Source organism: Podarcis muralis, chromosome 5 (assembly GCF_964188315.1).
Source record: "Podarcis muralis chromosome 5, rPodMur119.hap1.1, whole genome shotgun sequence".
Taxonomy (NCBI): Eukaryota; Metazoa; Chordata; class Lepidosauria; order Squamata; family Lacertidae; genus Podarcis; species Podarcis muralis.
This window is the reverse complement of record NC_135659.1, coordinates 92,838,983-92,866,825: the sequence shown is the minus strand read 5'-3', so window position 1 is coordinate 92,866,825 and position 27,843 is coordinate 92,838,983. Positions and strand designations below refer to the sequence as shown.

The 27,843-nt window shown below is 40.1% G+C and overlaps 1 protein-coding gene and 3 long non-coding RNA genes across 9 annotated transcripts in view; 1 reads left to right on the top strand and 3 right to left on the bottom strand.

The window, feature by feature from the left end:
- Positions 1–27,843, top strand: part of DIDO1 (death inducer-obliterator 1) — a 67,676-nt gene that overhangs the window by 19,504 nt on the left and 20,329 nt on the right. For 4 of the 6 annotated variants that reach the window (XM_028735405.2, XM_028735404.2, XM_077929361.1 and 1 more), the window contains 7 exons: positions 1,119–1,989; positions 3,377–3,695; positions 5,935–6,141; positions 7,588–7,831; positions 25,859–26,339; positions 26,918–27,077; positions 27,615–27,731. In XM_028735405.2, the coding sequence (XP_028591238.2) occupies positions 1,119–1,989; positions 3,377–3,695; positions 5,935–6,141; positions 7,588–7,831; positions 25,859–26,339; positions 26,918–27,077; positions 27,615–27,731 (2,399 nt within the window). The remainder of the gene's footprint in view (positions 1–1,118; positions 1,990–3,376; positions 3,696–5,934; positions 6,142–7,587; positions 7,832–25,858; positions 26,340–26,917; positions 27,078–27,614; positions 27,732–27,843) is intronic. The other 2 variants (XM_077929362.1, XM_028735403.2) reach the window with 2 other exon arrangements.
- On the bottom strand, positions 2,942–7,637 carry LOC144327863 (uncharacterized). Its single transcript, XR_013393030.1, has 3 exons — positions 7,537–7,637; positions 5,470–5,607; positions 2,942–3,049 (listed from the first exon to the last, which is right to left on the bottom strand). It is a non-coding gene; the product is annotated as an uncharacterized LOC144327863 (long non-coding RNA).
- Positions 9,974–13,409, bottom strand: LOC144327864 (uncharacterized). The gene is made up of 3 exons (XR_013393031.1): positions 13,262–13,409; positions 12,817–12,919; positions 9,974–10,070 (listed from the first exon to the last, which is right to left on the bottom strand). It is a non-coding gene; the product is annotated as an uncharacterized LOC144327864 (long non-coding RNA).
- LOC114599734 (uncharacterized) lies at positions 19,770–27,695 on the bottom strand. Its single transcript, XR_013393032.1, has 4 exons — positions 27,591–27,695; positions 25,779–25,811; positions 21,718–21,819; positions 19,770–19,927 (listed from the first exon to the last, which is right to left on the bottom strand). It is a non-coding gene; the product is annotated as an uncharacterized LOC114599734 (long non-coding RNA).

Sequence of the window (27,843 nt, the reverse complement as noted above, 5' to 3'; positions counted from 1 at the left end):
AGGATTCAACCTCAATCTGTTAGCCACCATCCATCTTCCAGCCGCCTCCAGACACTCACACAGGACCTTCACCGCCTTCACTGGATCTGATTTGAAAGAGAGGTAGAGCTGGGTATCATCTGCATAATGATGAACACCCAGCCCAAACCCCCTGATGATCTCTCCCAGTGGCTGCATGTAGATGTTGAAAAGCAAAGGGGAGAGGACAGAACCCTGAGGCACCCCACATGAGAGCCCAGGGGTCTGAACCTCACCCCCCCCCGACTTTCTGAACATGGCCTAGGAGGAAGGAGCAGAACCACTGTATAACAGTGCCCCCAGCTCCCAGCCCACTAGACGGTCCAGAAGGATGTTATGGTCGATGGTGTCAAGAGCCGCTGAGAGATCCAGCAGAACTAGGAAACATATATATAAATAGATGTAAACTGCTTTGATGTTTTTATGATAATAGCGGTATATAGATATTTTAAAAAATAAATAAGTAAAACTTTTCAGTTACTTGACTCTCATATACTGCTACAGAACATAAATAATTGTATCTCTTGTATTTGGGGAATGTCCTATTCGTTATAGGTCAGCATTCCCCAACCTGATGTATTCCAATGTGTTGGGCTACAATTTTCATCATACTATCCAGGGTTGATGGGAGTTATAACCTAAAGCATTTGTAGGTTACCAGGTTGGGGAAGATGGATCCAAGCCAATAGACAAATGGCTAGTTGTACTTGTGAATTCATAGCTCTGACTAGACTTTTATATGATAGGCTGAGTAATATGTTGTCCATTCATCTTGATCATAGTCTCCACCTACCCATTGCCAGGATAGGTAGCTGCCATATTGGTGAGCTGACAGTCATTTGTTGATTAAGCCTGAAAGGGAAGAGGCGCGGAAAAACAAGGTGTAATGGACAGAGAAACTTAACACTATGCCCTGTTTCTACTATAACCTTGCATTCTGTTTAGTTGGAATTTCAAGAGGAAGTATGTTTTTGCTCAAAAGTTCAAAAATGAAACATACACAGGAAGAAGTGTAAAACATGTTACTGTTTATGGGAAGGAAATTTTAAAATCCATGTTTAAAATATGCAATTCTTTGTATCATTTCTCTTCAACATCAGCTTTGGATGACAAAAGTGAGCAAAGCAATGACGAACAAAAAACAATTAAACCCACAAGTAAGGAGTTCAAGAAAACTTGGGGGTTTCGGAGAACTACAATTGCAAAGCGTGAAGGGGTAGGGGATGCTGAAATGGACATCACCGAACAGTCATCTCCACAGCAGCAAAGTCTGGCTCTTAGGCGTAGTGGGCGACAGCCCAAACGCACTGAACGGGTAGAAGAATTTCTTACAACTGTAAGGCGCAGAGGAAGAAAGAATCTTCCCACAGCTCTTGAGGACTTGAGCGAGCCAGCATCCTGCCATGTTACTGACATTGAAACTGCTTCTGAAGGCAGTGTAGAAAGCATGTCAGATGTAAAAGCCATGTCTCAGAAGTGCCACTCCAAGGACATTAAGGGCCAGCCAGCTGGGAAAGGGAGAGCCACTAAAGAGCATGACTATGAGGAAAGGGAGGAGGATTCATCTGACAGTGATAGTGATGGGTTAACACTGAAAGAGCTACAGAACCGTCTGAGAAAGAAATGTGTCGAGCAGAAACCTACAGAACTAACTCTGAAAGAGTTACAGAATCGCCTCAGGAAAAAACATCAAGAACAAAATCCTACAGAGACAGTTGATGTTCAAGCAGGCAACCAAATTAAGACCGAAATAGCTGTAAAGCAAGAACCAGAAAGTATAGGCAATACCGAGGCTGGAGATCAAGGAACAGTTCCCAAAGAAATGAGTGAAGCAGTTCAGGTTAAGAAAGAAGGAAGATCTCCTGCGCATACTGGGGATGAACCTGAAGAATCCAAAAAGAGGAAATCAGAGTCTGAAGTTTATGATCCTAGTACTCTGTACTGTATCTGTCAGCAGCCTCACAACAACAGGTATTACCTACTTATTTATTTCATAAAATTTATACACCGCTTGATTGTAAAAAAAACCCCTCAAAGTGGTTTACAAAAGATAAATGAGGAAAATCAAGAAAAATTCACGCCCATACTTTATAATATACAGAAGTTAAAATAGTTTTTCACAAACTCCCCTGCACCCCGCCACCAAATAGTTTCTAAAATAGCTACAGTGGTACCTCTGGTTATGAACTTAATTCATTCTGGAGGTCCATTCTTAACCGGAAACCGTTCTTAACCTGAGGTACCACTATAGCTAATGGGGCCTGTCGTGCCGCCGGCACGTGATTTCTGTTCTCATCCTGAGGTAAGGTTCTTAACCTGAGGTACTACTTCTGGGTTAGCAGAGTTTGTAACCCGAAGTGTTTGTAACCCAAGGTACCACTGTATAGTAGTCGGATAAAATCTTTAAACATGAGACAGTTTTGAAATTTCTGCTCTTAAGAGAGTCTATTATGTACAAGAACTTTATATAGAGGTTTGAAAGTTTTGAGTAATAGAGGGATAGTTGTTGAATGCAGTTGAGAGAGCATGTATATGGAACTTTCAAACAACAATTTAATTTTGTGTTGCTATGAATGCACAATTTAAAATACATCTGCTGTGCTACCACATGGCCCTTCACATACATCTACCACTATTGTTCAGTTCCAGTAGTCTGAGGTACAGAAGTTCTAATTTAGGGTGGAAGCGTTCATATGGTCTAATCAGTCAAGAGGGAAGTAGTACTCTGAATTTTCAGGAAGGGGAAATGCAGTTTTGGGAAGGCTTGTTATAGGATCATGGAATCGTAGAGTTGGAAGGGACCCGGAGAGTCATGTGGTCCAACCCCCTTCAATGCAGGAATCTCAGATAAAGCAACCATTACAGATAGCCATCCAACCTCTGCTTAAAAACCTCCAAGGAAGGAGAGTCCACAACCTCCCGAGGGAGTCTGTTCCACCGTTGAACAGCTCTTAACATTAGAAAGCTTTTCCATAAGTTTAGTCAGAATCTCCTTTCTTGTAACTTGAAGCCACTGTTGTTCCTGAGTAGTCTGTAGGAATGCAAAGGTGACAAAGAAAGACAATTGTATATGGGTTTAGCAAAGCAGTGGGAGTCATGTAGGGGTGAAGGCAGTGTTAAATTGCAGCATTTACTGAGACATTTGGGCGTTTAATTATGTAATTATGTAAAGAGTTAAATGGGATAACGAAGTAAGCTTTTGTCTGATTTCATATAGATGTGGGATCTTTTTTATTTACTGTTGTGGTGGTGATATAACAAATTTTATTGGCTGTATTTGATTGTAATCAGACAGATTTTGTAAAACTGAAGTATTTCACATTAATGATATATTTTTGCCAACCCTTTCCTTTTTTAGGTTTATGATTTGTTGTGATAGATGTGAGGAATGGTTTCATGGAAACTGCGTAGGGATTTCAGAGGCTCGTGGGCGACTCTTGGAAAGGAATGGGGAGGACTATATCTGCCCAAATTGCACCATTCTGCAGGTGCATGATGAAACAGTTATGGATGCAGACCAACAACAAACCATGTTGGGACAGGTAACAGGTGATGGCACAGAGCTTACAAGCATAGGAACTGTTGAGCAAAAGTCCTTTGAAGACCAAGGAATCAAGGGACGGATTGAAAAGGCTGCTAATCCCAGTGGAAAGAAAAAGCTCAAAATATTTCAACCAGTGAGTATTTAATTTGTAGTGACATGAAGCTAAGTGTGTTTCTAGTGCAACTGTTCTGGTTCAGAACTGAAGTGAAAGAAAAAGTCACCCGAGGTATAATTAAATTTTGTATTTTTTGCATGTTAGTTATCGTATTAAGCAAATACACTACTTAGATATAGGTAATTCATTATACTTAGTGAATCAGAATACTAATATATTTTAGAAGAGGAAATAGGGGAAGTATTGCTCATTCTTAGCTACCTTGGTTGCATTCGCATGCTGTTCTGTCATTCTGTCTTGGTTCTCCCTTGCTATAGGGCTATAATTGGATGTTTGTTTGTTTAAATGTTACCAAGTTTTTTAGACATTACATTAACAAAATGCTTTCTCTTTTCTCTCTATTTCCTATCCCCTAAGTATCTCCTTCCACAATTGTCCTATTTATCCTATATACAAAGAAGGAAAAGGTGGGGTGAGGGAACAACATATTTGTATGGAATAGTCATAGCACGCACACCCTGCTGCATGAATATCAGTTTAAGATATGGAAGAGCTATCCATAACCATAATTTCTTTTTGTCTTGTGCTTCAGTTATTTTAAAAATAGGGAACAGATTATTATGAAAGCCTCTACTCATTTCTGAATCTCAGAAGTTGCTAATTGCTTCCTAGGTTTCTGTATATCAGGAATAGGAAGTCTTTGACCCTGCAAATGTTAGTCTGCAATTCCCATCATCCCTAACTATTGGCTATTTTGGCTAGGTTTGATGGAAGTTGGAGTCCAAGAACATTTGGAGGATCAAGCTCCATGCCTATCAAGGCTATACAGTGGACCCTCCGGATATGAACTTAATTCATCCAGGGGGTCCGTACTCACCCCGAAAAGTCCATATCTGGTGGCGCCGCTTATGCGCATGCACACGGCGCAGTAGAGCGCTTCTGTGCGGCGAAACCTGGAAGTATACACTTCCGGGTTTGCCACGTTTGTAACTCGAAATTACATCACCCGACGGTAATATAACCTAAGGTACCACTGTACATGATTTCAATTTCTGTTGTTAATTTTGTTGTAGAGTTGATTAGATGTTACTAGAGAGTTCTGGCATTTTTATTGCAATGTGCCATAATCTAAATACTTTTGCTATTGGTCTTGCCTGAAAAGGCCCAAATCTACTTTCACTTTATAAAATAAGTAAGATTTATAAAAATAATCAGCATAACTGTTGGGAGATGAATTATTAAAGCAGATCCTTCCTCCACACATTTGATGATAAACCAGATGACAGCACCAGATTCTGGAGGCAAATTATTATAGTAGACAAATTATGCAAATTTCACTTAATCTTATACTATACGTGATCTATATAACTCCATGAGTAGAACTTACCATGAACTAATATGGAATTTGCTAATCCCTAGTTTCTAGTAAAAGCATAATTCAAGACATACCTATTCTGGAATAGATTATCAAAGTGTGGAACATACCAGAAATTGGGGTGGAGGAAACAGAACAGAGTTGAGAGATGGGAGACCAACCAAAGAGTATTTAGAAAGTGAGGAATGGAGTACAGGGGGATGCAAAGGGAAGGAGAAATGTCCCAAATCAAATGAGATGTCTGCATTTCAGATTATCTCTTTACTTTCCCTACACTCATTCCGAGGTTGTTCAGGCGAGGGCCCCAGTCTTCCAGGGAGCCTTGGTGGGGGGAGAGAAAGGGTGGAAAGCATTCTTTCTGTGAACTCCTTTCATTCACTTATGAATTCACACTGATTAGTCTAGATAACAGCTCACCTTTACGTGGGAGGAATCCTCCCAGAAGGCAAAAAGTAGATTCCGCATCCCCACTGGCCTTGCTCGTAGAGGTTGTCACTGTGTCAGAACTTAACGTTACCCTTCTTAGTCAAGTAGACTAAGTAGACTTGACTATTACTAAAAAAACAAAAACCCAAGTTCTACAAATCTTTTTAGAATGTACATCCAAACATACATGCAGAAACTTTGAGTAAGAAAAACACCTATAGATTGCAAAATGCAGACAGTCTTTAGCACATGAACACATATAAAAAAGATAGAAACAGATGAAAAATAGAAGAGCAAACCACCATTAAGAAAAGCAAGTCTTTAAAATATATCTGAGCTTTGTCAAAGTGCATGTAAGACAGCTCTGTTTTTAGCATTGTTGTGTCAAAATCTTGCCAGTGATAAAGAGGTTAAACATTTTTCTTTTCTTTTTTAATTTCTTGTGCTGTTCTTCAGGTAGTTGAAGAGCCTGAAGCAGCCAGTTGCATTGGCCCAGGGTGTTCTAAAGTTGCTCAGTCAGGTTCTGTGTACTGTGGTCATGAATGCATTCTCAAACATGCTGCAGCCACCATGAAGTTTCTAAGTGAAGGCAAAGAGCAAAAGCCAAAAGAGAAGACCAAACCAAAAGTTGAACGAGCTGTTGCCGTAAAACCTCAGCCTATGGTAAGTCTGAATTGTTTTTGAAGTAAATAGCCCTTCCCATACCACACACAGAGGGAGATCTTGGAGGAAATTTGTAAAATAGAAAAAATTCATTTGCATGGTAAAAGATCCAGATTTTTCATCAAGTTACTTTGTGTGCTCCCTTGATGAGATCTCATCATTCTATCTAATTAAGAACATTTTTGTTCTTTGCTGGATCAGAACAAATGCCTATCTAGTCCACCATCCTGTTCCCTCTGTGGCTTATGAGAAATGCACAAGCAGGGCATTTCCACTGTTGTTTACCTTAGTGGTAATTACCTATGGTAATTAATTTTCTTCCTGTAGTATATAACCATCGATATACTCAAGGAATCTAACTAATCCCCATTTAAAGCAGTCTATGTTGGTTATTATCATACTTCAATGATTTTATACTGTGTGAAGAAGTATTTCCTTTTGTGTGTCCTGAATCTTCTATCCATTTAGCTAATTTGAATGATCACAACTTCTGGTGTTGTAAGGGGGGGTGTCACATTTTCCATCCTAAATCCCACCACCACCGTTCCTGTGAGAGCAGCATTATCATATATATGTCTGCTTTCCTTTACAGAATCATTAAAAGAACTGCTGTCTCCCCTAAGAATATGCTGTTTTATAGCACTAGTTACAAAGCAATCTACAACTTAGATTGTTAGCCACATTAAGACCAGAGGGTATCAAAAAAAAGCAAAACTCTAACACTCCTTGAAAAAGACATTTGATATGTCGCTGGCACACACAGGTTCAGAATTGCAGATTAGTGCCCCATTTGATCTCATTAAGCTGATGCAGTTCTCATAATGGCCTCATACAGAGGTTCTTGCTTATAAAAGCATACATAAGAACAGAGATCAACACAGTAAGCTGTGCCTCACTATTGCTCACCAACTCATGGAGAGCAAAGATCGACGTTTTTAATGGTCATAGCAATAGCATAACAATTCATTGCAGAATAGAGAATGATTTTGAAAACATTTGCCCTGTGCAGTCACTTGATCATGAGTGCACTAAACTCAATCTCTTCCCTGTCCCCTGCTGTCACCCACCAGTTCAGGGAAGGGAAACCACTGAAGTGGGGAACTTCCTGTACTCATGGAGGCTCCCCAAACAAATTAGAACCACGGTTAGGCACAGGTTGTTCTTTGCTTCAGATCCTTTGCACCCATGTTAATACATGGGTTGGTGGAACATCAGCTACAAACAGGTGCTCAACCACCCATTATGATCTGCATTCACTTTGCTATAGTTGTGTATTGTGCATACTATTGATTCCAAGCCAGGGTTATAGTTTCTGGAGGTGGCATGCAGAGAAATATAATATGGAATTTTGTTGTATGAGATGTTTGCAAATTCTTTAATACATAATGAACTGACCTCTACTCCTGTGTTATGATGACTGTATTATTGCAATACTTAGTGATTAAGGTTCTGCTGGTTACACAGGCCGGTATCAAACCTCTCTCCGCACAGAAGAGACCAGCTCCTGAAAAAAGAGAGATTATCATGAAGAAAACCGTGGCAGCACCCGTAAAGACCGAAGCAAATACTCAGACAGTTGCTAAAGAGCCAGCTTCAGAAAGCAGCACACCATCCTGGGCAAGCGATCATAATTATAATGCAGTAAAGCCAGAAAAGACTCCTGCCATTTCATCATCACTGTTGTTCAAATGTATGTATTTCACAGGGATATACCTCTGCAATCATTACACTTTCCTTGAGTACCTTTCAACTTTTGACCCTGTTAAATTAGAAAGGGGTTTTAATTATGGTTTTTCCCCATCTTCAAAGATTTGCACACATACCTCTTAGGGAGAGTTTCAAGGCTCATATATAGAAGCGACAACTTGGGGTTTTCTCTCAGGTTGTATAAAATGGCACTTAACCGTATACTTGCAGGATAACAAACCTATTATTTTTCATAGATGATAGGTATGTTCTAATAGAAGGTAAGGTAATGATAAACATTTATTTGTTTCCTAAGTTTATATAATGTACAGAGTAACTGTTTCGTTCACTTTCATTTAAGTCCTATCTGCCTTTGCATTATGACTTAGGAATGTCAGGTCTACAAGGTTTCTGAATGATTCAAATGGATAATTTACATGCACACACAACCACACAACTTTTAGGTATTAATTTTGGGGAGTTTTGGGAGGGGCTGATCCTCCTTCCAAGAATGTGACTTACATGAAATCATGTCAAGGCCCATCTTAAACCATAGGGATTTTTATCTATGAAAGGTATGTGTCAGAGGCATTCGTCAAGGTAGAACAATAGGAAGAGAGTTCTCACCTTGAATGTCACAACTTTAAAGTATTTGAAGAACATTTTTGGCAACATTTAGCTTATAAAGGTAAGTAAGTTAGCGCTTTGCAATGTAAAAATGATTGTTCTCTTAGGCCTGTTTTACTTCCTTCATTTAAACAGTGTTGCAGGGGGTTTTTTTATTGCATGGCAAAAGGTAAAGGACTTAATGCTCAAATGTGTCAGACATACTTGTAATCCCCAATATAAGGCTCTGCATCAGTAACAGTAGAAAAAGACAAAACTCTTAGGTCTGCTACTAAAATAACAGTCTCTAAATGTTTGCTTGATTTCCACTGGAAGATGGCTTTGGTGAAACCCTGAAAGAAAGGAGTTCCAGGGCTTGAGGAGAAGCCACCTTTCATTTCGGCCTGCTTTCATTTTGGGGGGTTTGACCAACAAAGTAATGCCTTTTGCTTGTCAGTGGCAGCCAAGAGCAGGAGGACTTGGTATCTAAGGCATGTAGGATTCAGACACCTTTATTTAAAACCTCCCGTGGGTTTGTTTCTCCTTGTCACTTTCATTAACCCAGCCCAGCCTTTCAACGAAATCTACGAAGCTTGCTAGTCCACCTGCCTGCACATAGCCCTATGGGTCACTTCTGGCACAACAGTCTGAAAGAGCCAGTTATCTTCCAGCTTACTAAAGCTTCCTTACCTAGTCACTTCAAGGCTACTTTGCCAGGCAAGTGGCTATTGAGAAGCCTAATCTCAGCAATGTCTATATCAATTGTACATTAACTGGTACATTATCAAAATGTGAGCATTTTTGTGAAATCCCATAACTAGCGGGGAAATTTAGAGTTGGAACTATCTTTTTGTCGTTGCTGTTATGCTTGAAAATGGACATATTCATTTAGTTTGCATTTAGTGAAGAGCTTTCACCATCTCTAGAAGCTGCTCCCACTTCAAGGTAAGTTCTATGAATGTCTTCAAGTTATTTGTATCACTGCTAAACTACCAAATATAAATTCATTCATTGAAACGACTCCTTTCTCCTTCAGTGGTGGAGGTTATCCAGGAGTGGTTACTCCTCCCCCTTTCTTGGGAGGCAGTGTTATACAAGATTTGTACAGTATCTGTAGACTGATTAGTCCTGGCACTATGTGGGGTTGGGCATGTACAGAAGTCTTATTGATCATCACCTGATGGAGTAGATCTGGATCTCACATACATTACATGAAACTTCATTCATTTCCTTTCTGATCTCTGAAAAACACACTATTATGGTAGACAGCAATAAGCTCTACAGCATTAGAGACATGGCACCCTACTATGCTCCACCTCCTCTTGCATGTCTTTGCACTCCTCAGAAATATCTGAAGTACTTATGACCCCATGCTGATTGGATGCTCGCTGCACTGTAGTGCCTGGTCATGAGTGTTCATTTTCCTGAAAAATGACCTTAAAAACATCATCACACTCTTAAATTAGATGTTAGTAAAGGGAACTTCTTAGATAACTGCACTAGTTTCCTTTCATAATAGCTATAAGTTACTCTAGAGTTACTTTAGAGTAGAGGTTCCCAAACTGGTCTGCAGGCTTCATTCAAGTGGTCCATGACATGTCTCCAACAATACAGTCTAGCACAGTGCATCACAGTCACTACAACAAACAAGAGAAATCATTAAGTAGTCCTCCAAGACCCTCAGTAATTTTCAGGTGGTTTGTGTCTGTGTGGGGGGGATTTGGGGAAATGCTGCTCTAGAGTAATTTTGTACAGTAAGGTCCTTTTCAGAGTTCTGCTCAATACTGCACCCATCACCTAGTGGGACCCTACTACACATTAAGCAAATACATGATACTGCTGTTCCGAGGAACTTCAGATGGAAAGAATAAAGGAGATGCCATGCATATTGCTCTGGGCAAAACAATAACACTGTAGGGAGGAAAAGGATTCCCTATTGCTCTAATATACCTTGTAGGCTGATAGTGTACTATGGGGAGGGGAAGAAGTAGCTTCAGCATTATATATCCTATTACTGTGACAGGTATCTTACTATAACATCAAATGTCCCTTATCCATGATTACATTAAAAAAAAAATTAAAAATATGCTCGTAGGGAGAGGGTTGGGAATTAGCAGATCAAGTTCTCAATTTGGACTTCTCGTCCATGGCTATTGAGTCACTATCAATGATTCAATGAAACTGTTCAAGTACCGAGGAAGGGAAGCCGTGTTCTGTACCCTAATATTCCTGTCACACCTTTGTCACTGTTTACAGGTACTCAGCCACTGGAGGCAAAATTTCTCTTACTCAGAAAAAGAGTGGGGTTTTCTTTCAGTCTTATTAGAGCGATTTATTGTGGGTTATCCCATTTTACCCTGACAACAGCTTTGTAAGGCAAGTCAGGCTGAGAGATAGTGACTTCCCGGTGAATGTTCTAATTGAACAAGGTTTTGAACCTGGGTTCCCCACATTAAATTCAAAAAGTTCAGCTGTTTGACTATGCTTGAAATTTATTTGTTTCTTAACAGCAAACAATATACAATCATACCCTGCTTTATGAGAGTAGGATGGCAAGGAGAATTTCAGATTACTTAAACATGCTGTTCAGTACACAACTTCAACATTAAAAACACAGCTATAAAACCAAATCTGTATTGCCATAATTATGTATATGTGTCTATTACGATAGCATTTTTGATGCAGCATTTTAATGCAGATCAGTAGGGAATTCACTTACTCTGTCATTCTGAAAGTATGATGGTGTCATACATTGTCCTGCAGTCTTGAGTTGGCTGCAGGACAAATGTAGTCACAAACAAAGAATGTGGAATTAAAATCCAAATAATGGGACAGAGTATTTCAAGTGCTGGTAAGAAATTTCTTATTACAAAACCAATCCAGAAATCCGATAGATGAACCTTCTGCCACCTACTGGGCAGGAAAGAGATAAAGTTTCTTAATTTTTGTTGTTCTTAGTTGATTCTGACTGTCTAGAATCAGAACATTGATGATAGGATTTAAAACTAACATCTCATTTCAACACACCATCTGCTTTTCCTTTGCAGTTGAGAAAAACAAAATTGATAGATTTACTGGCCACAATGAAAGCTTTAATGTACTTCTGACTTCAAAACACAATTTCATTGTAGCTTTTATTTCTCTCTGTAAAAACTAGAATATTAATGAGTCACTGGGAGTTGAAAATGTTTTGAGAGTGGAAAGCTGCGAAAGAAAAAGCAATAATGAAATTAGGGGAAGTATATATGACAAGCCCTTATAAAAATAACATCTTACTAACACACCACCTATCTGATTGGGTTGCACCTGCCACTCTGGGTGGCTGGGTCCATAAGCAAAAAGGAATTCAAAAAGAAATTCTAGCAATGAAATGGTTAAATCAGTATATAATTGGTCCTGCTTTAAGCTGCTTTTTCTAATAAGTCAGGACTAGTCTTAAATACTCCCCTCAGCCCTTCCTTTTCATTAAAGTTGGTTTTAAAGTGCTAGAATGCTTTAACATCACATTGATCTGCACTGAGGTCAAGGGTAGTGTCAGAGTGCTGTTGTAAACTCCATTTCTCAGGTAGTAGTAATCCATTAAAAGTGCTTAAATTGAAGGAAGTAATTAGCAGTCTGGTGAGAAGAGAAAGGGGCTGGCAACATCTCAAGATGCAGCCAGGATATTCTAAACAGTAGAGGAAGCATATCACTAATTTTTCTTCAAAATCAGAACACCTTGAAGTTCAATGTTTTCTCATTGTAGAGCTTTTTCAGATGAGAATTGCTGAAAACCAGAGAGTAGTATTTATGGGACTAGAAAGACTATGAGTACTCTATTAATCCAGCCTTGTTAATTAGTGACTGAACTGCAAAAAAACATTTACTCATGTGAGGGTTTCCTTTTATGAGTAAAAAGGCTAGTAAAAATGTAGGAGGCTGACAGAGGAGATGTTTGTTGACAGCCTTCCAACACTGACAGCCCGGTTGATTTATATGCTAGGTGTACAAGAAAGGACTGTGCCTCCTGTGCAAGCAATATAAAAGTCTACTCTCTAGGCATTCTGCTGCACTTCTGTGCTGGCAAAGGAGGAAGGGGCTTTCCTTTTCCCACAGCCAGGGTAGAAGCTAGTAAAATTGCAACAAATTGGTCTGGAGGGAATTTTGTGCCCTTGCCTATGTGGTATTCCTTACCACCAGGGGCAGCCAGACAAGTGCTTAAATATAAGAGTGTTCTAATCACTTGAGCATTTGTTCTGATCAGAGCAAGTCATATTTTGTGCCCTAGAGCATTTGCAAGATGTTCCATGCTGGGTAGGTGTAGGAAACTAAATACTAGCCTGGAATTAAAAAGATGATTATATAGAAGTAAGGTAGTGTGCAGAATCAGGGGCAAGTTCTTACCTGAAGAAAATCTCTTGTGTGAGAGCAGTGACCCAGCTCAGGTAGCAGGTGTAATTCAGTCATTTGGGGCTGTCATGTGTCTACCTCGTCAACTCTTTCTTCGCTAATCAAATATAAAGGGAATGTAAGGTTCCTTCCTACTATATATGTATTGAGTTTTTTATCATCATTACCTTAAACTGGCTGAGTGACTAATTGGAACTCTTCCTCCTCCCCTCCAAATAAAAGGGGTTCTCCGTGCTGATGTCTTATACTTCCAGTATTCCAGACAAAGGAGCAGATCTGGACTGCTGTGTGGCTTCTGACTGTGCCTGAAAGCAGTGAATGGGAGCTGAAGATGCCCTCCGTGGAGCTACATCTTCAAGATCTGTGCAAGAAGACTTAAGCGGTGGGCTGCACCACATATTGCAGGGGAGGTGTATAAGCTGCAGAAACATCCACTTACCTGGGTTGGGTTTGGGAGAGAGTGAAGATTTTTCTTGTCCCACAGGCCAACTGATGAGATTCTAGATGTCCAAGGAAGGCATGCTAGACCTTGCCAGGATAAGTTTCCATAGAGCTTGAGCTCCAGGGCTTGCCAATTCAATGTCCCATTTGCAATTGGTGCCATCTTGGATGATTCAGAGGAAGAAAACCGTCCTGAAAAGCGGCTATCCTTCCCTGCCTATAGTAGATCACTACTGATAAGGCTGGTTAAAGTTCATCACACAGCATGTCACAATTAGCCAGCTAAGTTGAAAACAGGTTCATCACTAATCATTTCTAAAAGGCTATATCAAACACACATGAAGCAATGCCTTATATTTATTTTCTGTACAGCACTGCGTATAGACAGCATTAATTTTCCTTCAGTTCCCCTTTTGTAAGGCTGGAGAAAAACTAATTCACCCATATCTAGAATATGATCATGGTTAAAATGCAGAGAAGCTGCCTTAATCAAGTTATACGAGTTCGAAACCTGATTGTAGGCAGCAGCAAACAGTTGCAGTTTACATTTGTTCCAAGTGGGGAGTAGTACAACTGAAAATAGTTTGAACCAACAAGCGGTCCTGGGTGACTTGAATTGGGCAAATGCTCATAGACTTGCCTCACTATTACGAAGAAATCCTGACACAGATGAACAGCCTGTCCTAACACTTGCGAGTCCAGAATCTGGGTTTAAAGCAAGCCTTGCTTTCAAGCCTGATTTGATGACTCTCGAGAGGGGTGGTCAATGCAGCACGTTTTGAGGGGGGGGGTAGATGCACTTTAGAAGGTGCTTAGTGGGTCCAGAAGGAGAACCAGGAACAAAAAAATAATTGATATATAATACAGATTTAAAAGCATAACAGGAAGTATCTTCCTCCAACCGCAGACAGGAGGATTTGAGGCAGATTCTGGTGACACGTCTAGGAACCAAAGATTCAGGGCTACATTAGGGTGCTTGAGTGTCTTTCAAGCATGGCTCTACATGCTGCTGATGCTCTGAAGTGTTGCATTCATCTCCCAACAGTGAACATGCGGAGGCAACACTTGAGTTACAGTTTATGGTAAGTAATATTGTGGAATGGCTGCAGCACCTGCTGATCTTTGCCATTTATACTATTCAACATTATGGAAGTGCTTGGAATGGGTTTTGCTTTTTGAGGGTTTAAAATACCCCTCCTTCAAGCCTTCACACCCATCTTTTGCACTGTGAATGGGGGCTTGGGTACTTTTTTATTTACCTGGGGATTGTTCATTCTTACAAGAACATTCCACTTCCATTGTCTTAAATGGACTGGATGTTCTCTGTTAAAGAGAACATTACACACTCCATAGCACAATTCTGTAATAGGGCTGCATATAAATATTTTCAGTGCATAATAAAAAGTTAGGAAAATCCAATGAATACTAGAATTGATGAGGCATATGTGATTAGCAGCATATGAAAATTACCTTAAATTTGGCCCACTGATAAGACAGTTTCTGTATGCAGTTACTAAGATCTTCCACACACTACTAGTGAATTACTAGCTTAGGATTCTATTTCAGTTTCCCTGTTCAGCAAAGGGGAAACATAGTAAATTCAGTAAAAAGCCATCTTGGCTTTTAGGGGAGTTGGAATGAGAGCAAACTTCTCCCCATTCTGACCATCTGGTTTCTTGAGAACAATAAGGCCTGCAGAGGTTCCCATCTACTTTTAGCCTTGCACAAATCGGCAACCCGAGAACAGCACACAAGATTCTCTTAAGCCACTCGCTGGGAAACATTAGATTATTGCAAATTGTGCCACACGGAGACTTGGCAGAAACTGCTTTCTCAGAAATCTGCAATGAAATGCATTTAGGATTTTTGTACATTTTAGCTACAGCGAACAAAACTAGCACAATCCATGTACTAAATTCTCAAATCAACCTAAGCGGAGCTCGCATTGACAATCCTCACGATGCTTACCAACTATCTCACTCATGATACTAAATCTTGCTTCTTGCCAGAAGATGCCACCTGAGCCCTGTTACTGCAGTTTACATTTCATATGATACTAAGAGTACAACTGGATCATGGGGTTGATTTGCCCTATTTCAACCAGTTACCGAGGCAGCAGTGTAATAACAGGCTACCGGTGCAGTGGTTACCAAAGCATTTTGGCCCTAGCTTTATTACTGAAATTTTGCATTGTTGCATGGTATCCAAATAATATGGGCAGCAATGTTTGAAAAGCAGTCATGTGCAGGTGTTGTGATGCATAATCATCTCAACAGATCTACTAACCGCCTGTGTTTTGCTGAAATGGTTTCAAATTGGTATTTCACGTAGGGCATTCTTAGCGCATATAAGCTCCCACAATTTGGCAAGAACATGACTGCCATTCCACAAGGAGAAAATTAGATTCATGCCTTTGTTTTAGATGAGGTTTTTTTTGTTTTGTTTTTTAATAAAGTGCTCCTGGTTTCGTCTGATGCAGATTATTAAGTTAGCCATTTCAAAGATTTGGTTATTTTTTTGTAAGCAAAGTCAAATTTCTAAGTCAAATGTAGGCGCTCTTTGAACTGAATCTGCAACAGTGGTAGTTCACTCAAAACTACTTCTGAAAAGTTAGCTTTTCTGAAATCATTAGAGAATCGTGCAGTAGAAGACAAGATGGGGAGTCATGTGTGGACTGGTAGGTGAGCTCTGAGGTGATCTATGCGAAGCAGCTCCATATACATACCACAACAGACACTTCTTTTCATGAGGACTAGAAACTTGATTAAGCTGAAATTTCTAGAAATCTGAAAAATACGCTGGGTGTGATTTTGTGATTTTCATCCTTGCCGTGAATTAGTGTCACTGGGTAAACCTGGAAACCACATTTAATCTGATTGTTAATATCATATCTAAAGTAAATACTTTTTGAAGAAGCCATATATGATGAATAGGTATGCCAAGTTCTAGACATGAGGAAGATTTAAATTATATAACCTTTCTGCACCCGCCCGCCCCGGTCAGCCTTCCATATAATGTTTTAAAATCTCTGTTTACTGGCTCATATTTTTGTGGTATTCACTTACGAAAGATGCATATGCTTTGTGATGATGGTATACGGAACTTGACTGTATATGGGCTTGCAAACAAAGGCTTAAACATGTGTACCACATTATGTGCCTACACAGATGATGTGCTTGGGCACCCTCAACATAGTCATTTGTGCTATTAAGGAAAGGTGGTGTGTTCTTTTTCCCTTATGGAAGTTGCCAGTCTACCAATGAAACTGCTAGGGATGTTTTGATATTTTAGGTAATTGGAGGTTAATTGCTGACCAGCCAACTGGCATTTCCAATATTGAAGCATGTAATGTTGCATTCATTAATGGAACACACTGTTCAGTTGCTAACCATAGGACTTTAGATTCATTTGTGACTAGTTCCATCACTCCTTCTAAAGTGAAAGAAGATCCCCTCTGGGGACTATTGAATCACTTCCCAATGTCTCGGTATCGTCAACATGAGCTTAGTGTAGAATTGTTAGCTTGTGGGAGAAAAGGACTTGATTACAACTACTTTCTCCTCTGCCACCTAAATCCAAATTACATGAATATCCTAATCTGGGCCCTGAACAAACAAGATTCCAAGGAAGGATGGCAGAGAGCCTACTGGCAGCTTACTCCTTTCAATGACCAACGTAGACTAATTTTATGGCTGGACTTTCCAACATCTTATGGTGTCATCAAATGAGAACTGCAAACAACTAATAGGGGTACCAGAACTGCAGTACCAATTATGGCAAGGTGGGGAGTTTGTTAAACCTGTATGCATATGCCCCCATCTAGGGTCTGCCTGCACACTGTAAGGAATTGGCAGTCATTTTCTATTGAACGCCTCTTGCAACTGATGGAAGCAAGTTGGAACCTGTAGTTGCACACATCAAATTCTAATGCTAACCCAAATTTCATTGGGAAGGAGCAGATTTCCCTACCCAAATGCAACTTGATGAGCAAGTCTAAACTTCATAAATCTACAATGAATGGGCTGAACAGGTTTCTCTTAGCCTCCTTTGCCTGCCTTCTTGTTGCCTTACCTAATTTACAGGACATCTAAACATAACTCGGGTGTCCCATTTTTCCAGTGAGCATGTGCATATCAACAAATTGCAGTATGGGCTAATCTGGTCATGCTGCTTTAGTATATATGCAACTATGTTTTTCTTTTGAAAAGTACTGGCAGGCAGACAAACCCCATGCCTGGGGGGAGGGTGTAAAATAAACCAGTGTTGTGTAATTGGCACTTAAAGGAGTGTGGTCTAAACTGACTTAAATAAGATAATGGTACTGGAAAGAAGGTTAGTAGGATGTAACTGACACACATACAGAACCGGGGGGAAGGGGGAACCTCTTGCCTTCTAAATGCTGCATTACAGCTCCCATCCCTGACCATTTGAGATCCTGGCTGGGGCTGATGGGAGTTTGGAAATGCTATATTTGAATGATCACAAGTTCCGCAGCACAGTATAGAAAGGGACCAAACATACAGGGATTTTTTCAAAAAGCAAAACAAGAATGACAAAGCTGATTTAAAAATATTAAATGGCATATTTAAATTGGTTTTTTTAAATCTAATGTGCTATTGATTTCTGCATCTTAATGTTTGTTGAATTGAAATAGTGATAATTAATCCTGTGCATAGGCATTCCTGTAAGCTTCAACCCAATAAATACCCTATGCTCTAGCAAGTAGGCAGACCTCTCTTACCTATGTCTTTTATGTATATAACAGGTGCTACTACTTTTAAGAGATTGTTTTTACTGCATAATCAAGCCATATATTTAGATAAGCTGTATAAAACTTCTGCGACTTTTAAGATTCCCATCCAGCTGCAATCTTCAGTATTAAGCCAAAAGCTAGCTACTGCCTACAGAACTGATGGTGGTGAGTGCATGCCTTGTGCAATAGCTATGAGTAGAATGCAATCACTTCCCTTTCCTGTTTGACTCTAGAAATTCTATGCATTTCCTACCACCACCACCACATTCCTGAACATTCCTGAGCTGTTTGTGGTTTTCTGGCTGTAATACTATACATTTCCTTTCTTTGGGGAAAGTTGAACAAAACAGAAAAACCAAAACAGGAAAGTACTTCCTGCCTTTCTAGGGGGGGGGGGGGGAGTTTCAGCTCAAATGTTCTAGACTAGGTGTGAGGAATGTTTGACCCTCCAGATGTTGCTGAACTACAGATCTGATAAACTGCAGCAAGCACAGCCAATGGCCAAAGATGATGGGAGTTGTAGCTCAGCAACATCTGGAGAGCCAAAGGTTCTGACACCTGGTCTAGACAGTGAGCTGTTTTTATGAGGGATTCTGCTATGTCTGAATACCATCACACAGATCTGAACAAATGCAGGTCACTAAATGGCACTGCAAATGAATGCTGTGTCCAAGACGGCTTAAACTATCCCCTTTGATTTTATGCAGGCTCTCTTTGCTTGAGAACCGCATTTACAGCCACAATGGGATGGATTTCAATTTTAGGTGAAATAGAATTCTGTCTTTTATATCAGCTAATTAAAGTTTCTGGTCACTTCCCCCTAAGCTATACCTTCAGCTGCATCAGTGCTTTTTTCAACAAACGACATGTATAAAGATAAGTCTACTCAATATGAGCCTAGTTTTTGACTATATTCATGCAATCATGGCCATGTGTAGGTTGCTGAGGCTAGACCCATGAAAAGTTGGCAAGAATTCCCTGACTCCCAAGTCGTACCGTTTGTCAATTAACTCCACTTCCCCTCAGATGGATGTTTAACAGATGCACAAACAATTTTGATTTCCTATATGAGGGTGGTCCAACATGCAGCCCGGGGGTTGCATGCAGCCCTCAAGGCCATTTTCGACAGCCTTTGGCAGTGTTCAGGACTTCTTAAAGTGACTCAAGTAGCTGGCTTTTTTTTTCTTATTGCTGTACAAACGGCAAAGGCGCTTCTCTCTCTCATCCCTTTCAAGGCCAAACGGGCCAGCCCTCCCCTGCTGTATCCTCTAACCTTGCCCAGGATTGCTCTGGACAACAAAATAATGTATTAATGTGAGAGAGGTATTTTCCACACACTGATAATGAACAACTGGATACCTCCACATATATAAGGCTCAGTGAACTTAACAGCATTTGCTTAAGTCTCGCACTGCATTTTGACCACACATGGAGTTATAATCCTATTTTGCGGATCACAGCCTAGCACACTGATTCAGCGCATACTAACTCAGGAGCATAGCTGTCAACCATCCCTTATTTGGCGGGAAAGTCCCTTATCCCAGCACCGTGTCCCGCTGCTGTCCCTTATTGATGATGTCCCTTAAATTTCCCGGGTTTCAAAGGAAGCAGCTCCTCTCCCTGCCAGCCAGGGAGGCTCCAACTGTGTTGCTTGGCTGCGTTGCTCACCCAATAAGGAGTCTAAGAATGACTGGGGGGTGGAGCTTGCATGCCTTGTGCCGCTCAATTCGGCCATGTTGCCTGGGGACTCGCCTTTGCTCAGCGCTTCCCAGCAGAGAGGGGATGGTGGTTTTCCTTGTTGCATCCCCTTTGCCAGGTTGCTGCGCTGTGGGAACCACTGCTTGAGGCTTCGTTTGGCTGCTGGCTGGGCTTTCTGCCTTTGGCTCGGAGGGGCTCAGAAGGTGAACATACCTGTGCTGGGGAAATCCCTTATTTTGGCTGCTGATCCCTTATTTTCAAGGCTGCTGGCCCCTTATTTTCAAATCTGTAAGTTGACAGCTATGCTCAGGAGTAGGTCCCATTATGCTTATACTTAAATATACTAATGGTGTATATTAAATAATATTAGCTATATTGCAAATTCTTAAGTAACAATATAAAAATTTGATTCACTCTGGAGCCTCTGGTTTCTGTGTCAAAGTACTCTTGCCGCACACTTTGGGAGGTTGGACCACTCTGTCCCATATTATGGACTAGAGTAATCCGTGCAGACTTGTGGAGTGGAATGTGAGTTGTACAGTTAATATAAGTAATTGTCTAGATTTGTGTTAGTCTGGTGTAATAGCCTTCTGTATTAAGATTTGCTACAATTTCGATCTAAGAAAATTTTATTTGGGTTGGTTGCTATGGAAAAGGTCAGTCCTGCACTTCTTCCTACTGCTCAGTTCAGTAAACTCCACAGCAGACCCCTGCTTGGTATAATGTGCACCTGAATGATATTTTTTCATACTTTCGACTTGATTTGTGGCATACTTGCCCAAAAGAATGGTCACCACTTAGTATTCAACTTACGAAGACCACTAAAACCATGTGTCAGTAGAAGTGATTTTACAAAAGCAGCTGCAAGTAACAGTTATTGGAATTTGTGAATATAATTCCCTTAATTCTGCATACGGTGATCGCCAGCCTTTGAGCATTTGCAGGCAAACACTGTAAACTACTTTGCCCCAAAATGTCTGGATGGAGCTGTTTAGTTGGTATAAAGATGTGGACACTGGCTAGGACAGGATGGAGTCCCCCTTATAGTAGCAGCTAGCCATGTCTCCAGGTAGCTGCTTAGTCGGGCACTTGGGGAGCTACCAATACGATTGTCATGCAGCTACTGTGCTATCGCTGTTGATCTTCCCTCTTCGCCTTCAAGGCCTCAAAGCTTCCTGCCCACAAACAACAGATCAGGGCTGACATCTGTTGCAGCCGTTCTCTCTGCGCACTTGCCCTGGACTGCAGCTCTGCAATTATACTTGTTTTCAAAGCCCCCAGCCCCCATTTCACGAATGGGAGCACAACAAGCCTGCAGGCAATTTGAGACCCCATCTGTTCTGAAGTGTTTTTCTCCTGTGTCGTGCCTGAGGATACAGCTTGTTTGTTTTTCTCTGTCCCGCTATTATCCTCCAAGACACAAAATATGTACGTTGCTGTGGCAATGCACAAGTATGGGCAGTAACAGGAGAAAAGAAGGCAGAAAAATCAGGCCAAGTACACATGTTGGGATTTTATGTTTGGCTGTCTATAGTCTGCTCTCGAATCAGGTACCCTTTCTCAGTATTTGCTCATCTGTTTCTCTTGGGTTCTTAGGCGATTTTATCTCCCTAAAGCTGGATCCCTGCCTCCGGTAGTGTTTTTCTTGCCCTTTCCTTATATGGGGCCTTCAGGGGTCTCCTGGTCAAGAGACTAAAAAGGCCTGCATCATCTTCACTTCAGCAATTCTGCACCAGGCAATTCCAGACCACACACTTCAGCCCTCATTCTTAAAATGTAGCATTTGAGTTACTTTCATGGGAAGGGTTTGATACTACATAAAAACACAGTAAAACTAGTACGGGCCCTTGTATTCATAGATTGCAGGAATTTCTCAACACATCTTGACAGGCTGGGTGGGTGGTTTTTTATGATGAAATACATGTGCTTCAGAATTGTTAATGCCAAATAACCCCCGGGACCTTATGAAGAAGGGCAGGCAAGAAATTGAATTAATACCTTACTTTGTATGCATAAGCAGGGAAGCCCATAGTGTGTTGTCACTCCGTGGCTGCTGTAAATTCCTCACAACTCTTCCACCCATCACAGCTGGCATGGTCAGTTACCTGGAGGTTAAAATGAAAGAGAAGCCCATGATGAAAAACTAGGTTCTTAGTTACTTCAACTCCCAATTGTTTTGGGAGATTTGTTTATGCTACAGCTGAAGAAAACAGAAAGCTTGCTACTGTGTGGCAAATGCCTCCTGTTGTGTCTAATCATTTGCATAGTGGCTTTTGCAGATATGCCAGTATTTTTCAGGCTGTCAATGTTCAACTGCTAAAATGGAAAAAATAAGAAGAGGTTAGATCCTGTTAACTTTTCAAATGTAAAACCAAGAACTTAAACTAAATGCAAGTTTCAGTAGGAAAAAATTAAAGTCTTAATCCTGCATTTCCTGAGAGAACTTACTGCAGCCCTTGGGAGACTCTGTGTCTGTTCTATAGAGAACATTCGTTACACAAAAAGAGCATCTCAGGATATTTGTTTATAAGAAGGCAAGCTCAAAAGCAATTCCTGAAGGTGATCTATTTTTCCTATACTGTATATGGTATATCTAACATTTTCTCTTTATGTTTTATAACTTGGAATCACAGAGCTGCAGAGTTGGAAGGGACCTCAAGGGTCATCTAGTCCAACCCCCTTTAGTGCAGGAATCCTGATCATAGCTGTCCCTTGGTTGGCTCAAACCACCAACCTTCTGGTTAACAGACACACTGAGCCATTGTGCCATTCTTCAAACCAGTTTGTGCGTAAGAGCAGAGTTATGTTTCAATGAGACCCTATGCCAAACACCCACTTCTCCCACACTAGACATCAGAGGTGTCCAGTTTATATGCCACTTTCCCACGGTAAACTGTCCAAAGTAGCTGCCAATATTACTCAATTATAAAAAGGCAAAACATTTTTTGCCAAGGATGCATTGTCTACATGATTTAAGGTGTATCAACAATAAGGTACAGAAACTTAATTTAAAAATAAGAGCTGGGCTTTTCAGAATGCTGCAGTTTATATTCTGAGCTTATCCAGAACTTGCAAGTACATAGAGTCCTGTGTTTGCTCTATGCTATTACCAGATTCTAATTTATTGCAAAAACGAGTGATGATAAAAAGCAGAGTGATCAGATTCCTCAAAGGAATCCTCGTGGAGGAGCATCCCTGGGGATAAGGTGAACACTTAGTGATTTGTGTAGATTAGGAAAAGAGACTACTAGGAGTTCCAACGGGGCAGCTACAATTGGCTTTGAAGCATGGAGGGGACAGGGATTTGGGAAGAGCAAATTATGTACAAGTACCAAAAGGAAAGGGAAGGGACGCGGGTGGCGCTGCGGGTTAAAGCCTCAGCGCCTAGGACTTGCCGATCGAAAGGTCGGCGGTTCGAATCCCCGTGGCGGGGTGCGCTCCTGTCGTTCGGTCCCAGCGCCTGCCAACCTAGCAGTTCAAAAGCACCATCGGGTGCAAGTAGATAAATAGGGACCGCTTACCAGCGGGAAGGTAAACGGTGTTTCCATGTGCTGCGCTGGCTCGCCAGATGCAGCTTGTCACGCTGGCCACGTGACCCGGAAGTGTCTTCGGACAGCGCTGGCCCCCGGCCTCTTGAGTGAGATGGGCGCACAACCCCAGAGTCTGTCAAGACTGGCCCATACGGGCAGGGGTACCTTTACCTTTACCTTTACCTTTACCAAAAGGAAAACTTGAGTAAGAGTAACTGGGATGAACACATCAGATGCCGCATCTCCAATCTTAAGAAGCCTAATTGCAGTGAGTGAACAAGTTATCTGTTTCTGAATCTATTGGTGTGCTAAATCAAAAATATTGGGCGAAACTAAAGTTTAATAGGTGTAAAAAGTCACCATTATAGTCTAATGAAGTACATATTTTTATTGTCTCCATATGAAACGTAACTTGCAAGTTTTGAAACTCTAAATTAAAATTATTTAAATACTAAAGATTGGACTTTTAACTTGGAACCATAGGCATTAGAATTTGTCTTTCTAGCAACCTGGTTTTATTGGACCACTGTTCTGCCATGTGGTTATTTAGTATGGGATGCCATGGTCAGAGTGCTAACTCAGTGTCAAAGGTTTGTGCTGTGCTGCTGCCACAAGCCGACCTTGGAACACACATAGTTGTGTGTGTAACTCTATGGGTTGTGTCCAATTGGTGTCCTTACAAAAAAGCTTTTACTGCTAAAGAAAGGCAAGGTAACAATCTTAGATTACAAAACATTTCTGTGGTTAAATATTCCTTTCTGAAAAGCGAGTTCTGTATAATTTTTCAGAAGTATAAACACTATAGTATAAACATCAAGATTATTGTGTTTATCTCCTATTGCTCTTGAACCTCTGTAAAGAACTATTTATAGTAAGGGCATAGTATTCTCTTCAACAGGAGTATTTATTCACTTATTTCAACTAAATCACATGAAACAGCCTAATCGCAAATGCAAACATCAGTGGCTCTTCATTTCCAGGTCTCTTCTTAATCTGGCAATACGTGCCATGCCATTCACAATGCTATCATACATATAGATACGCCGACTCGATCGAGTGGACAGAACACTAGCTCACCATGAGTATTTTGAATTATCTGATGTGGTTGGACTCTGATCCCATCCAGTATGCTAAACATTAATGAATGCAAAGTTTTACTCCTACTGTAGTAGTTTACATAAACTCATTTGCTCAAGATAGCAGCACTTTGCAGAGGCAGCTGCAACAAAAGCCACAAAGATTGTTTACCTTGGAATAACTAAAGCACATTGCTAAACGTAGGGACATGATACCTAATGAATTTCTAGAAGAGCAGATCTCTCATTCAATGTTACTTCAGAGATCATATTTAAATATACCTCTAATGAGAATATGTTTCAGATGTCTGTTTAGAGATTTTTAGCAAGTATGGTTTTCAGCTACCAAAATTACGGCCTATATTTTAAGATGCTGCTTTAAAAATGATGACTGAAAACTGCATAATAACAAACAGTTCACACTACATTCCTTCTGTTAACAAGTGTTATACTGTTCCTCATTCCAGCCATTGTCCACATCTATTCCATTGTTAATAGAGGTTATTTTTCTTTTGAATGTGAGTTATTTCACATGTGCATCTATATATCTAGATACCTTAGTTTCTATAGTTTAAATAGAACTAAACCTTGCAATTTCATTTTAAGGCAAATGTTTGTTTTCGAGGGAGGCACTTATTTACAGAAAACACTTGTGAATATCATAATATGTTACAATCCTACAAGATTCTTACTGAGCATGTGTTGAAATGCTAGGAAAGTTGTGGTCGATTGCGGCCACATGTATACAGGTAGGAATAAAAGCTGATGTTATGATGCAAGAATTCGCATGATGTTACAAGCAGAATTCTAAAGTGTTTCAGGTGAAATGATGCTAGGGGAGAGATGTAATAAAATCATATTTGTTTAGTCAGATGCTATTCTAACGAGTGCTCTTCTGAAACGTTCAGCTTACGTATTTGTTTTGATGTGTTGTGACCATTACTTCACATTGATAATTCAACATATCTGATACAAGTATAATAAATGTTAGAATTGTTTGCATTATTTAGAAAGTGAATATTCTTTCTTTTCCTTAAAAATACAGCTTGTTTGCCTGAGCCTTATCCTTGCTGTTTTGTATATGTGTTAGCTCATGTGTGCAATCTTTGAAGATGGATCTACTTTTGTTTTAAAAGTGTGAAAAACATGTATTCGAAATAGCTTTCTTTTTCATATGTTTTCTCTCAAGAGATTGTACTCTTTCCTGTTGGTAAACTTTGGGTATGATTCATTGGGCATGATTCATTTGCATCATGGGCACAGCCCATCTCTCCCGGTGTCTTGCAAGTTTATTTTGTCAAATCAATTTGTACAAAAATAAGGCACCTTCATAAAACCAATATCACTTCTATAAGATAGTTTTAAACAACAAATATTGTTTGTCCATAATCTAGCCTAAATTGATCTTCTTTAATCTCTTTATTTTCATTAAAAGAATTACGAACATGTTTGGCTTACTGGATCATGTCTCTTGTTGAATCTTTGCAGCACCTGTTGAAAAAAATATATAATTTATTGTGTTTTGTTCCTGTTAACAGCACAGAAAGAGGAACGTAAGAATGAGGATAAGCCAGCTGAATCTTCGGTAGCATCAAAGAAAATGGTTGTGTCAACTACTGCAGCGTCTCAACCCACTTCTGCAGTGTCTACCCAAAGCAGAAATCCGCCCTTAAAGAAACCCTCTACATTTACTAGTTCTAAGCATCCAATTAAATACTCTGCTGCAGGTTTCAAAGGGGTGATACCTAAGAAGTCTTCACTTTCAACTGGTCCACCTACATCAAGCAATGTGTCATCATCAAGGCCTTCACCTTTGTCCTATGGTACACCCTCAGTTTATAAAAAAACAGTTTCCTCTTCAAGCATTGGTGGAGGGCTCAGGAAGCCCATGGTGTCCTCTGCTTCTTCAACAACTTCCTCAGCTACACAAGCAAAATCTGCAAGTGCTAGTCAATCACAGCCTAACTCTCAAATTCGCCAAAATATACGGAGATCCCTTAAGGAGATATTGTGGAAAAGGTAGGCACTAAGTGCACTTTCTCTGTGCAAATAATCTGGATAGTTTAGAATAATCATTAGTTGTAATGCTGCATGAACAGTGATATTCATTTCTTCTCACCTTTCATAGCACTTTAGATAATGCATCTGAAATAAGTTTAGTGAATATTTTGTGAATATTTTTGACTGAGAAGGAAATACCTTAGTAAAGGTCAACATTTCTTAAAGGTTTTAAACAAGAACAGAAGGCCCCAAAGGGGGCCTTTCTTGAAAAATAGACTTTTTTTAAAAAAAACATGGTATTCACAAAACAGATAAGCACTGTCCAATATAAATGCATGTGCTTATCACCAGTTTTCCCAAACTATCATCAGTACTTTAAGCAGCAGAACAATCCTCCTGAGTACATGATATTCAGAGGATGTTGCAGCAGTGGATAGTGGGAATCAAAGAAGGAAAATTCATCCTTGAATTAAGTAGGCCATTTTTGAGACTTAAGTCATAGAAGATTCTTCCTGCATATAGGTAGATCAAGCTACTTAGCAGTACTGTCATTTTTGACTCCCTTTTCTTTCTTTCCTAACTCTTTCTTTTGGCAGAGTAAATGATAGTGATGATCTGGCTATGACAGAGAGTGAGGTGGGAAAGATTGCACTGAACATTGAAAAGGAGATGTTTAATTTATTCCAGGCTACAGACAATCGGTATAAGAGTAAATATCGCAGCATTATGTTCAATCTGAAGGACCCTAAAAATCAGGTTTGTATGAAAGCGAATGAATGACTTCTCAACAGCCTTTTTTTTTTTTTTAGTGGACAGCCTTTGATTTGACTGCATCATTTATTGTTTTATAGCTCTTTTTGTAAACTGCTATGAGTTTTCTGTACAATCAAAAGGATTGTAAATTTTATTGGGGTGGGGAGCTTTGGAAGCATGAATGGCTAAAACTAACAAGCTTGGGGCTTTTTGGTTTAGAAAAGAGGCAAGGGAATATGATACGAGATATATAAAATTCTGCATGTGGAGAAAAATGCCTGTGGAACGCTCAGTCCCATCTATTGTTTGTGCCCATTCCTGATACAGACATGCTTCAAATTAAGTTATAGAGTAATATTTTGCTAACCTGGCAATATTTTTTAAAAAGTGTATTTTACATATTTCATTCTATTTACACTTAAGACCTTTTAGAAGGAATTCATGAACTGGATGACCGCATTTACTTGCCTATTGGAAGATTCTCATTTGCTAGTTGTGTAAGTAGTTCCTGCTCACCTCGAATCACTCCTCTCTCTCTAGGGACTTTTCCATCGTGTTCTTAGGGAAGACCTTCCTTTGTCAAGGCTTGTAAGAATGAAGCCAGAAGAACTCGTATCCAAAGAGCTATCTACATGGAAAGAAAAGCCAGCCAAAGCAGTAAGCAATAAAATTTTGAGGTGTTTATTATGTAAGGATGGTTGATGAGCAATTCCAGCTGATGTGGTAATTGACTACAGATTAATGATTAAAGTCTAGATCACTGACTTTG